Source organism: Aplidium turbinatum, chromosome 11, assembly GCF_918807975.1.
Source record: "Aplidium turbinatum chromosome 11, kaAplTurb1.1, whole genome shotgun sequence".
NCBI lineage: Eukaryota > Metazoa > Chordata > Ascidiacea > Aplousobranchia > Polyclinidae > Aplidium > Aplidium turbinatum.
Genome location: NC_137482.1, coordinates 6,393,034 through 6,407,042, shown reverse-complemented (window position 1 = coordinate 6,407,042; position 14,009 = coordinate 6,393,034). Strand labels below are relative to the sequence as shown.

Here is a 14,009-nt window from a genome sequence, read left to right as displayed (position 1 = left end):
AGTTAGTGCAAACCGCTATTACTACAGCGAACCCGCAGCATCAGGCTAAAACAAATCATTAATATCTAGTATCTACATTAAGAAGTAAATAACGCTTTTGTTAAACAAAATATTCAACAAGTGACCCAATAACTACATCAATGTTACTTTTTCGACTATTAACTGCACTTTACTTCTTGTTTCACTAACTGGCCTAGGTTACTTGGAGTGTAAATGAGGTACAGTGATCTAAAAATTCAGAATAACGCATCAATATACGGAAGCAAGAAATCAACTTTCCTAAAAACCGAGGAACCCTCCAGGAACCATTTAAACTCAGGGACCCCACCCTAGGGTTCCACAGAACCCTTGTTAGAGCACTGATTTATTTCATGCATTTGCTGCCAACTAGTGAATGGATTTATTGCACAAATTTCTTCGCTAAGTGGCGACACGAAAACGTCGATAACCTAAATAGCCCCCATGATAGATGAATTTTACCCATAAGCAAAATTACCTCCGGTCAAGCTAGCAAGCGGTAAGCTGAACCTTGTTGTATATCTTCACTATGGTCTAAGATTTGCTTTAAATGTTGGATGTCGTCTACTGTTTGTCGTATCCAGGCTTACAACCGGTGGTTGAAGATTTAGATTAAGTGGACGGGAAGGCAAGGAAGCCAATCTTCGTGGCATGCCTTAAGTGTCTTCTTACCAAAGACACAGCCGCATGCTCTGTAGCGTTGTCGAACCGGTGCCCTTGCAAACGTCGTTCCAGAACTCTCACCACTCGGCAATGCAGCCGACTTATGCCAACGCATGCGCATTGCTTGTCTAGTATTTTGGTTTTGCTTGTTGATGAAGTAAATATAATTGCTTTGCAATGCAAACAGAACTGAATATTGATTTTTGGTAACCGATCTGTATTAAAGAATCGAAGTATGAACACTTGCCGTTAAGTTAAGGCAATTGTATCCTTTTTCATTTTAAAACTGTAAAAACATGTACACAACTTCGATTGCACTACACTTTTATTCAGTAAGAAATAAAACAGAGGCACATGACACATAAGTTTAACGGCACTCGTATTCACACAAATATACTGCTACAACAAATAATATAATATTTTTAGGGAACAAGTGAAAAACTTTATTTACAGTACAAGTGACCTGCTTGTGAGTTTAATTGGCTTGTTCCATAATAAAAAATGAATGCTGTAACATCTTTATTTTATTTTACACATTTGTATGTTTTCTAAACGTTTAAGCTGTATGTTGTTTATAGATTTAATGTCACCGAATAAAATACATACAACAGAACATTGTTGCAACAATAAAACGCTTTGCAATAAAACAATAAAACGTCACAACTTAAAGCTGACGATGTTTGATTTAGGATCGCCAAACTACTTTCCCAGACAGCAAAGTTCGTCATTTTTACATTGATTCAACGTTAAATCAATGTAAAAATGACGGATGGTACTGTTTGGGTAATCCGCCACACAAGAAGGGTCACTTTTTATGATTTGCAAAAAATGTACTTTTTATAGGTTATACAAGGGTAGAAAAGTTAGCTTTCAGGCAATTTAATTCTTTACTTAAAGCAAGCGAGTTATGAAGCGAAAAAATGAGTCGAATTCAGGAACCTTTGTCTGGACAGAAAAAGAGGAGTTTTGCATTCAGTAATATAATTAGACTACCCTACAACTTAGCAACAGCGCTAAAGTCGAAACGTGCATATCAGCATATCATTATCATCAGGCGCGGATCTATGGGGGGCTCCCCCCGAAATTTTGTGAGAAATTGTTGAATGGTTTGATATGCTTCTAAACAGCTGATATTAGTCCCACAGCGGACTTACAACCCCTCCTTTGGCACGCGTGTGACGTCACGATATTGAGAATGATGCTTTCAGTCTCTATGACTCTAAAACAAGGTTTGCCTAATTTTAAGCGAAAATGCATTAAAAGAGCGAGTTTTGCCAATACCAAACGTTCAAACATCTCAGCCAGGAATTAGCAACAAGAAAACATAGAGACTTAGCTTTATAAACGAAAAAATGCCGAAGAAAACATGATCTTATCCTTTTGATATGCCGCCGGACAGCACCATTTTACAGGAATATTTATACCCATATTTTTGTTGAAAATGCTCTCAGAATGCACCAAATTCAAAGTAATTTTTCAAAATTTTCTGGGGGAGGCCCCCCAGACCCCCCGCCGCTGGGTGTCGCTTTTGGGGAACACGCCGTCAAAACCCCCCAAATTCTTGGCTAGTCACTGATTGTTCATATCTGTTTTATCTTTTTCTTACTTTTTAATTCATTTTGAAATTTTCTGGCCCCCCCCAAAAAAAACTCCTAGATCCGCGCCTGATTATCATCTATCCGTTTTGTTTGTATTTATGGGATGAATTGTCTAGCGACTACGACACTGGCTAGTGGCTAGTAACCATGGATTTACGGTTCGGTACACAGCTAAACAGAATACAGTGTCGCTGTAATGCATATACAGTTAGTAGCCTAAGTGGTTCTGCTGAGAAAAAGATGGATGGACGTAGAAATTGGCTACTTATTCTCATAAGTGCTGTAGTTCTAGTACAGTACAAGCCTTTTCATGATTACCACTACTACACTGGCAATATTGCCATTCTCTAGTTTCTTCAAACACGCTCATTTTGTGAGCATTTGATACCAATAAGTGGAAAATAAGCATGACTATTGTGCAGCAAAGTTAAAAAGCGAAAAATTACAGTGGAAGCAAAAATACAACACAACTGAATAAACTGGTGCCTGAAAATCAGTCACACCGTAACTTTGTCAATTCCACAGTTTTTTAATAAAAGTTTTTTACAAGCAATGTAACAAAACAAAATAGCGTAACGGCCAGTCGTATTAACAAAACACTAACTTGGTCACTGATACAGACAGTAGTTCCAGCTTATTAACACCACGGTAAATAGGCCCACCCGTTTATTCAGCCCGATTTGGTCCGGTCCAGAATTACCGAATGTAAAAAGAGTGGTAGAAAATCGTTCCTGCTTAATTGGCCTGCCGCTTAATCAGCCCAAAGTCGTCCTGTTCGGAGGTGAGCCCTTAATAAGTGGGTACTACTGCAATTGAATTTCATGATTACAATTCAGTAGATCTTTTTCTACTTAAAGCGACTGCATAAAAACCATAGCAACATCATAGCCATTACATCATTGAAAGGGAACAGTGATTGGTTGCATGACATTACTAAAATCGACAAATGACATCGGAACTGTTGGTGAAGGGGTGGTCACTGGAACGTACTGGTGGGGTAAGGCTGCTGCAGCAGGATTCGGATGAAATTGGATAGGAGGTGGCGCGTAGACATTCTGAAAAAAAGAGCATTGGTTTAGCAGTTCAACTTAGCAATTTTACGCAATAGCGTTTGTCTTTCGGCAAAAAGCTTTCGTTGTCACAGAAATCTTACACAATGCCATCAAGTTCTATACGATTGCTTTCGCAGACCTACACAATTCAAGACATTATGTTCATAATATTATCAAGGGTATTGCGGCGGTACGAAATTTTGAATTGATTATCCTACTTCCATCTCAAGATCGTTAAAACGTTCTCGTTTTGTCGCTTCTACTTTTTTCTAGACCTTTGCTATGTTTAACATGTATTGTTTTCGTTGTGATGGTCAGCAATAACAGTAAACTGCACTGATTATATTGACTGTTCAGTGTTTATGTGTAGTAGCCTACAAAGCTATGGAGTCGGGCAGGAAAAGATTTTAGTGTGTTCAGAATTGGTCATTAAAGTAGCTTATCTTCATAATGTTAGCCAACCTTCAAAAAAAATTCTAAGTTAGAGTCGCATGCTGTGGCCAAATACCACAGCCTTGGTAAAGTACAAGTAAGTTCAGATTTGCTCTAATCAAAAACTTTGACTTCAACCCGATCAGAAATGTAGTTCACCACATAATGTGACAAAGCTCTCAATTTCATACAGTAAACTTTTTTTTATTAGTCCTTAGTGTTTGTGTACTTTTTATTGTGATTGGTTTATGTGTGTATCAGATACAGATAGTAGTGTATTTGTAAAGCATGGTCGCTGTATTCTTTGTATTGCAATCATTAGATTATGGTGCATAAAAATGTAGCACCAGGAAGCTCCGTAGTTAAAAGTAAGAAACACGACGACAGTATGGAAGTGGCTTTGGAACTCATCATATCCATCTCACGACGTTGAATTGATGTTCTTATAGTCAGTTTAACTCATTGTCTTTCAAACAGTTTGCCTTTAAATGACAAACAATAGATTGACGCTTCCGAAACTGTCACGTGATTCCATTGTGCTGACCTGCTTCCGTGCGTGGGTATCGTGCAGTAGAAAGATTCAGTTAAGGATAGACTATGATAAATTGATGAAACTTTGATTAACCAATCATCCAGTAGTTCATCGTTATTGTCGTGTGAGCCTCTTGGGGCCGAAGGTCTATTGTTTTACCACCTCAGATTCATGATGTTCCCGGATTACACTGTAGTTTATGCTTGCGGTGAAACCATGGAAAAGCGGCTGGGTTGACAAAAAATTATGATAAGATTTGATAAAAAAAATCCTCAAAAGTAACCATAATGTCGACTGAATAACTGGGTAGTGAAAGTGCTTGCATGTCGCTCCAAAGTTGATCGATTTGAGAGCATGAGGTTGTGTCTTGGCAAGATACTGAATCATTATCACCAACTTTCTTCCTCTTGTCGAGACGATAACACGCGGGTTGGAAGCAATAAAATGCCAATTTTTGTCTGTTGTAATACTTTTCGATGCATTGTAGTTTTGTGATCGAAACTTGTTCGGTCTTTAACATAATTATTCCAAATTTTTGCTGGTCTGCTCCTATTTTGCTCTTATTCATTTTCTCTTCTAGTGGTTGTCTTTAAATAAAAATACTTCGAAACAGCCTACTGTCCAAAATATTTCAAATCTTTTGTTTTTATAGTTTCTAGAACCGGGCTACTCAACTGGCGGACCGCGATCCAAATCCGGACCTTCTGGGTGTTGATGGTGCACCTTAAGCTTTTGGAAGAATAACCTCTTTGCCACGTTTCAGGGCTTCTTTCAACAGATTTCTAATGGGAGAAAGCAATTTTTACTGTGATTATCCTAGTTGCTGGAAGGCTTCGACTCCCAGATTCCCCAAGACCTTCTCAGAAATCCAATTCGAGTTACATTTTACCTAAAAAATGGCTTGGTACAGATGGTTTAACTTTGTGGTTGCGTGTGAAATAACTTATTTACCGGACCGTTAAAAATATTCAACTTGTCAAACTGGACCTTTGTTAAGATTAGTTGAGTAACCTTGTTCTAGAACTTTCGTGTTGTTGTGCATTTTAAATAATACATTTTCGGTTGTAATTTTTCCTTCCATGAAATTTTAAACATTCTTCTACAGATTTAAATTTAAAATACAATTTGTTTTTCCATTCTTGATGATAATGCCCATGTTTCTGCATTGCGCAATAGCAAAATAGGCATATCAGGGTATGGCCTTTCAAAATAGTAGAAACTGACCAGATGAGTGTACAGTCCATCAATGCTTTCAGCTGCTTACTCTGCTGCATGTGAAATCACATTGTAGTCTACTGCATCACAATGAACACGACTTAAAAATGATTTTTAGAATTCTACTTTTTTTTAAAATAAAATCCTCAACAGTGAGCAATTGACGAAGCTTTCAAAGCACGATGAACCGACGACCTTTGAGAAAATCTCACTATGTGATGTCATAATAATGATGTCATAGCAATGATGTTATTTAACAGTTGTGCTAATTTTACATCACCAGACTGTGTTGAACAAACATTTACGAAAAGTATGCCCTCTTCCACAACAGTTAAAACAACACAAGCAAAAACGAGCTTATTATGCAAAACAGTTGTTTGCCATCTACTCCAGAATGGACAATTTATCACAATTTTAATCATTTTTATTAACTCTGTTCATCACCGGTCCATCACGAGATACCACCGAGTAATTGAAAGCAAACAATCGACAGGTTTTAGCAAACAAAGCTTGACGTTAAGTACAAAGGGCAAACAAAGAGTGGTCCAAAACTGCCAAATGCCAACAAGAAACCTATTTAGAAAAAAAAACCTTGCGTTATGAAATTAGAATGTATTTTTGGAATGGAATAAACTTGTTTTACATGTTTTAACATAAACTCCTATTTTGTTTTTTCGACAATACGAAAAGCATTATATTGCCACCGCCAAGTGAGACTAAAGACCACAATCTCTGCATCACTGTTCTGATCCTAATCCTGGTACACTGTACAGTGTACACTCACAAGTCCACAAATTGCTAACAGCTTACCGTAATTTACATATACACATGAACATGCGGTATGAAACCTGGACCTTCATTGCAAAACTTAAGAACAGCTTAATTCAAAGACCATTTTAATTTCTCCGACATATCACCCCAAAAGAAAAGTAGGAAGACCGGGTCCACGATTTGTAGGAGCAGACACGTAGCCTACGTACCTGTCAGGTAGGCACCAACGCTACGGCGCCGAGATATTTAGGGGCAGCCTCAAAGTGACTGTGGCACCGGGTGATTTCGGAGCGATTCCGAGTACGACATTCGATTTTGTTAGGGCTTGGTGGTTACGGTATAGACTACTTTATTAATGCATATGCCACTGGACTTAAAATTCGGTAGGTTGTTATCTAAAGGATTATTTTTAAAATTTTGTTATAGATTTACCATTTTGCAGGTTGGTATAAGCTAAAGAATGCTTAGTAGACGGAAGAAAGATATCAGTATCTGAATATTGACATACTATGCGGCCAAGAACCCACCTTCCAGTAGGCTACGCTTTCTTTGTTTGAAAATATATTTTTGTCTGCACAACTTGGAAACGCCAGAAACATTCAAGAACTTAAAATTTAGTTCATGAAAAGCCACATCGGCCATGACACATTCGATGATGATGAATATACACTATACAGTACATATAAATCCAAATAACTTTGCTAATTTTAAGTTTTAACAGTATAACTCAACCAATGCTTTACAATAGCTCCATCCATGGCCACCTAAAGATACGGCCTGATTTGTCACATTTTGCAGAAATTTCCAGGTTTTTCTAACTTTGAGCAAACGTTTAAATAAATTTTTCTAAAAATTATATTCTTACGCTTTCTTTATTCTTTTCCCCAGATGACACAATAGGTTTTAACATTCTCACATGTTGAAAAGCAAAGAAAATTTGATTTCGAAGATTTTAGTCAGACTGTTAATTTTCAATAACAGTCTGATTTTGCGTTTTTCAACTTACTTTTTCTCATTTACTACTGCTTCCCCAAGGCAACAAAAAAGTTTTATGTCATTAGGAAACCGCAAACAGTAAAAACATCTCAAAAAATGTCAGTCAAGCACTAGCAGTAGCTGTAATCAAAATCTGCAAAATGTGACAAATCAGGCCGCATCTCCAGGTGGCCATGCTCCATCTAATCATCTTTTCAAATGCTTTGTACCTTTGTGAGTATATGAACTCTTTGAAGTTTCGATGCAAATTTAGTTTGAAAGTATGGTTTAAAAGTTCGAAGAATGCAGTTATTTTGTGATTGTTACCAGCAACAGTTTTCATCACATACCTGGAAGGCTGTTGGAGGAGGAGGGGCCATTACTGTTGCCATGGGAACAACTGCAGGTGACCCGTCAGCTTGAAGGGCAAGTTGTGATAAAACGTATTCGGCTGCAGAAGCTTTAGCTTCTTCGACAGTGACACAGAGTTTATTCGACTGAAAAAGGTCAAAAAGTTTTATAAAACTTTCTCAAATCAAGTTTTCATGCTTAATTTATCATTGCATTCATAAATACAAAGTAGCCTACCAACGAGATTACCATTTGACAATGTTCAATGGCAGAGCTAGGCAAAACACCAGAAAAATTTTGTAACCAACTGTTAGGCAAATACCAGTCAATGTAGCATCAAGTAAGAAGAAATTGCAAATGCTTTTTAAAGATATCTTTTCAATGATATTTGATGAGGAAGGTAGTATTACAAGCTTAGATATTACGTTAATAGCTGACTCATACCAATTAATGCAGTGAGCAATTCATGCCTACCGACTTCAGTAAGCTGCAAAACTTACAATAGGCTTCTGCATTTTATTAATGGTACAAAGACGTTCAACTCAATTCATTTTACTTTTCCTAATTATGTTTTTGTGAAACTGAAAACCAAAAAAATAATTCTGGCACACGTATCACAAACAACCAACATCTGTTACCTGAAAATAAGGCTGATGCGGAAAAGCACTCGTGAGAGCAGGAATCGACACTTTGTATAGGAATAGCTGTCGCTTGTCCGGACCTGTTGTAGCCAATAGTTGATATGTCGGTGTTCCCCACATATATCTTTGACATATTTCTTCAAGTATAGATTCGGAACTTGTTTGAGCTAAAACTGCGGGAACTACTTGAGGAAGAGATGGTTGGGCCATTTGGGCTGCATACTGTGGCGGAATCACTTGTCCAACCGTGGCTGCCGTCGCTGCTGCCACAGCTGTGATACCAGAGTTGGGGTTGTACACGGAAGGAGATACTGCTAAGGGATCATTAATAGAAGCAGCTGTTTGATAAGGAATTTCTATTGCAGTTGTACCATTAGTTTCAGCCGGCCGGTCTAAATTATTCTTTGCGTAATATCGTCCGTAAGTCGCTTTACCAGCGCTGTAACCAAGGTAACTGCTTCTGTTTGTTCCTGCACGTGACCCAGTAGCCCCTCGTCCTCTATCGCTTCGAAGCGCTCCCCCACGGATAGGCCGTGCTCCAGTAGCAAGATTGTATTGTCCCAAAGAATAGTAAGCTAAATCAGTTCCATAAACTCCAGTGGGATAAATTACCATTCCGTTTTGATTAACAACTTGTCCTTGTACCTGAATGAAAAATAGAAGTGAAACAACATTTCTACCAACTCAATGACAAGTTTGAGCATACGATTTTGCAGTCAAACACCATCTGCAACATTACATAGCGACAGCTCTGCAAACGTAGAACTCAAGAAACTAAAACAAAAATAATAACATTACTGTGACCCTTAAATAAGCAGAGAAATATATCGTTCATGACTAGAAGTTCAATGTCTTCGTGCTGTATTACTCACCAAAGTTGTTGCCGTTGGTGCATCAGATCCTTGATTAAGAACTTTTGCTCCAACCTTTGCCATTCTGTTATAATCGTTCTTGTCAACTGGCTTAGCTAACGTCACTTCAACTTCTGCGTCGTCAATCTTGGTTCCGTTGATTTTATTCATTGCTTCAATACAAGTCTCTCGGGCATTGAAATGTACAAAAGCATAGTCTCTAATTTTTTTTACTCGCTCGACACAGCCAGGGTGGAACTGACTAAAGATATTTTGTAAAGTATCTTCCGTGGTATCCAGCATGAGATTACGAACGTACAACACCTTAACTTGTCCCATTATGTCTTCATCTACTTCTTGTTCTGGTTCAGCCCAATCGACAGCAATCGGATGACCCCAAAGCTGTATTCGACCAGGAATTAACTTCCGACGTGCCATAGCTGCAGCTCGATGGGTGGTGAACTCAACAAAAGCAAACCCTCTGTTTTTGGTTTTATCTGAAGCGCTGGGGTAGACAATGACATCTACAACCCCTTCGGTGACTTTGTTCATCTCGGTAAAAATGTCTTCCTTCTTTTTTGTTTTAGGAATTCCTCCAACAAACAATCTGCAGTTATCCACACTGTAGCAAACTCCCAAAAGTCGACCCTTACGAATTTCGTAATTGTTTAGTTTTTTAACAGCTCCCTTTGCTTCGGATTTTGTGTGAAACATTACAAAAGCGTATCCTCGATTCTTTCCATCAAAGTCCATCATCAACCGTAGCTCGTAAATCTTTCCTGCCGTTTCAAAAACCGGGACCAGCTCGTCCTCAAAAACATCCCGTGGTATTTTGCCAACAAACACTTCTGCTCCACGTGGAGGTGGGCGACTGCCCCATTCTGGTGGCGGTCCTCCGTATTTCCTTTGCCCATTTTCTTGAGTGATGTTGTAGCCAGTTCTTTGCATTAACGCCAGAAGATTAGGATCTGTCACAGGTATTTCACTGGTTGTTGCATTACTGGGGTCATCGATCATGTTGTCTATCGTCATCCTATAACAAAGAACACTTCTTGTTATAATTACGTGTTAAACTCACAAACCTTTGTTTACTTTTCTAGCAATGTTTTGGCAGCATACATTTTAGCTTTATTACTTTTGTTGCTCTGGTGAACCAAAAGTAACATTTTTAGTAAATTGAGATCGGTTTCAAAATATTTTCAGAAGCAAAGATTAAAAATTGATTTATTACATTTTTCGACGTAAATCAGCATAAAAAAGAACTAACTCGCTTGCTGAATATTTACATGCATACAGCATCGCTCTGTGAGCATTGATTGTTGAATCATACCGGTAATAGACATTGTCGTACATGACATCGATTTGCTCATATTGCATATTTATTACATGCTGTTTTGTCCATTAATATTGATGAGCAATCAGGGGTAAGTCAGGCACATGCTGAATTGACAGTAGGTATTCCCATTTCTGTACATGTACATATACTTGCTAGCTTAGTAGTTCAACGTATTTATGCTTAATTGCTTATATTCTACGGACTTGTGGAAAGTGACCCAAAAGCAACGTGGCCCATCCACTACATTTTAGCTTGATGTAATTCACAAAGTAACTTTAGTGTGAATAGTATATTATTTTTATGCAATGTGGTTAACAACAACCATACATAAATATCATTAAGATTGATTGATTGTTATATTGTAGAAACTGAGATCTCTGGTTACAGGCGCGTAATATGGAGTAATATACGTGGTAATATGTGCTTATTTGTCGTTCGACCTATGTTCCCTGCTTAAAGCAATACGAAGGGTACCATCTGAAAAGAAAACACTGATACGACCCATTTAAGATGCGAACCCGTTCCCCAATGACCACTGGGTGCTGAGCTAGTGTCGATCTGCTTAACTGACGCATTTAGTTTTCTTCCCAGCTAAAAGTAAGTTAATAGAACGACTTCAATATAAATCTCAATGCTTTTTGACCTGATAATTTCAAACCTTACAAAATCTTCATGCAATAAAATACATAATAGACTACTTGTCCCTGTATTGTGCTGAAAGTTTTTTAATTTGCTTTCTTGAAAAATACTGCAATGTCCTTTACAGCTTGAACTCTTCAATAGTACCCAATTCACATCAAAGGAAATTGCACCAACGTGGACCTGTTTCTTTCTATAACTCACACTGGGTGCGAACACATAAGCTGCACTTAGTTTCTGCGTTGGTATTTGACTTGTTTTAAGGTGGTTAAAAAAATCATGACTATTGACTAATGCCTTCAGCAACATATGCAAGTTGCACACTCAAATGCAAGACACAGATGGACACACGGGTAGTCATAAACTGCCCGTTCGTTAGACTGAAATGAACCCAGTAATTTGCGGTTGTAAAACCGCCATTCAGTGACTTCGGCATCCATGTAATTGTTTTCATATTTACTCCTTGACGTCATAAAACGATTTTTTCAAAGATTTAGAATTTACAAATGGCGCTCTGCTGCAATTATGTTGAGGCAACAAAAACCTAAAAACTATTGTAACAATACTTTAAGCAAAAGTACAATTTTGCTTGGCTTGTCAAATATTATTCTTAATAACAAACTCTACCCATTCTGAAGGTATTATTTTCATTGACTATAACGTGCGACCCAGTTTGTCAAAATACATAATAAGCAGTCCATCACTGACAAAATGTCATTTAAAATCCCTGTAACCAATATAAAAGTAAATATCCTTGCGGAAAACTGTACATCGCACTTTATCAGGTAGAATCTTTCACATAATGTACGGAACTAACTGTAACGTTTTATTACTCAGCATAGCACAATTTTGTCTTTCCACTCGCTCCACATGACGTGATTTCCTCAAAATGCAGCAATTCTATCAACGGAAAACGCCCTCTAAACATACCAAACAACGCTACGTAGACCCTTGCATATAATCTTTAGAGCCACAGTTACCCCATTTTTAATAAACAAGACTCGAGTGATTGTTGACCATGCAAAAAACACCCGCAATGGCAGATTATTATACATTGATACATTTTAGAATTTAGATGGACAAATTGGATAGGTTATTACTACATTACGTACAGCATATACAGATGCAGCTATGGATATTATATTACTAAAGGTCTTTATTTAAACTTGAAAGGTTTTAGCTCAAGGTGACCAGAGGACATGGAAAAATAAGTCAAATTTACTTATATTTTGAGAAAAATAAAAAAAATTCAACAGTTGGAAAAACGCACACATTCGACGCAGCTTACAAAGCACGCGTGAGCATCACACACACAATCACATTCGTGATAGCAAATTTCTAAGTATACGTATATGATAGCAAAAGGAAACTGAGTTAAAACCCTTGACTGACGAACCACTGTAGATAAAGTTTAATTCTTTTATGCAATTTCTTGCTTTTTTAAGTTTTGTAATTTTTTGATGCCTGTTTGGACACTTCCAAATAACAAATTTTACCATTGTACCCAACACACTAGAAATTAAAACGTTAAGTAAGTTTTTGAAAGATGGATGTCCTACTGCAGTATTATATCATCAGTCGTAACACTCTGCTACGTAAAAATTACTCTTAAATCATACTGTCCTATACTAATGCCGTGATACAGAGTTACTTAAGTAAAACAAGCTACAGGTAATTCACATTTATTCGTTTTCCGTGTCTCATTGCTCATGAATTTGTAACATCTACGAGAAAACAACAAAACAAGCTCTTGTGTTACACATACCAGAGCGGTTTATTTTCTAACTCATTTCTTACGTTGAAGAGTGCTACAGAGTCTTACTTTTTTGTTTTTAGCCCGTTTAGCAATAAATGTAAAAAGATAATTTGCATTACTAAGTCAAACTCTCATCATGTCTTATGTTTGTCGTCTGCGAAGTGCTAATGACTTGTCTCGCGGAAGTTTTTTCCTTAACTCACCTTTTCAAGTTTTCAGCTGCTACTTAGACCGTTTCAAAACGACATAGCTTGTGGAGCTGAATTCTCGTCTGCACATCAACATGTCTCTAAGACGCAACACAACTACAGTACTTACCTTTCAAAAGTGACGTCATCAGTCCGTTGGCATGACAACTTCTGCGGAGGAGAGCCGTTTGATGGGCCATCTTGCCAGTTTAATTTACGCTTTTTGTTCAAAGCAGGGTCCATTAGCATGCACTATACAGTTCTAAACTAAACATATGCGTGTGATTCAGAGCACAGTATTCAGCATCTTAAACGGCTTCCTGTCTCAATATACCACAAGCGTACTTTCTAGCTCAAACAGCTCAAGGCCTCCATTATAACCGAGTTTGGTGTGAGCACGCATATCAGTTGTCTCATATTTGTACAAGATCTTGAATAGCTTTCTATTGAGAAAGGTGTTTAGCCAAAACCACGGTCCATTGTCCTCTTAAACAAACAGCGATTCATATATTTTGGTATCGATTTTTGCTTTCATGAAAACACGACCAAAAAAAATCACACTAGGGTAATAATCAACCGTCTTGGATAAAAGGCAACATTCACTGCTTCAATGGAATTGGTAAAGGTCTGGTGATAGACAAAGCTATCTTTTTTGCTTTTATATCTATAACAGAATATAAAACGATTTTTGTTGATTCAACGTCAAGCGTCATCACATTTTTGTTTTTCAGTGACAAGCACCCAATCAACGATTGTACTATATTTGATCAATAACGATTTCTCTCAAATTAGCGACAGTGACAGCGTTTTCTATCACAGATCCACTGCGCAATCGTGAATCATAACTGAATTTAATGCAAGCGGTTTGCAGCGATAATCTAAAAGACTCAATCTCAAAACAGTCCAAAATGTGCCCAGCTCTGACTAAGACAAAGTCAGAGATACCATACTACTCACATTTAAAGAGATATCTTGTTGTCACAAATGACAG

The 14,009-nt window shown here is 37.6% G+C and overlaps 1 protein-coding gene across 10 annotated transcripts in view; it reads right to left on the bottom strand.

Moving 5' to 3' along the window:
* Positions 1–980: 980 nt before the first annotated feature.
* LOC145779363 (APOBEC1 complementation factor-like) overlaps positions 981–14,009 on the bottom strand; it is a 48,689-nt gene continuing 35,660 nt past the window's right edge. For 9 of the 10 annotated variants that reach the window (XM_082590930.1, XM_082590932.1, XM_082590927.1 and 6 more), the window contains 4 exons: positions 9,121–10,132; positions 8,246–8,893; positions 7,607–7,753; positions 981–3,334 (listed from right to left, as the gene is read on the bottom strand). In XM_082590930.1, the coding sequence (XP_082447056.1) occupies positions 3,176–3,334; positions 7,607–7,753; positions 8,246–8,893; positions 9,121–10,131 (1,965 nt within the window). In that variant the 5' untranslated portion in view covers position 10,132 and the 3' untranslated portion in view covers positions 981–3,175. Of the gene's footprint in view, positions 3,335–7,606; positions 7,754–8,245; positions 8,894–9,120; positions 10,133–13,148; positions 13,394–14,009 lie in introns of those variants that run through there. The other variant, XM_082590926.1, reaches the window with a different exon arrangement.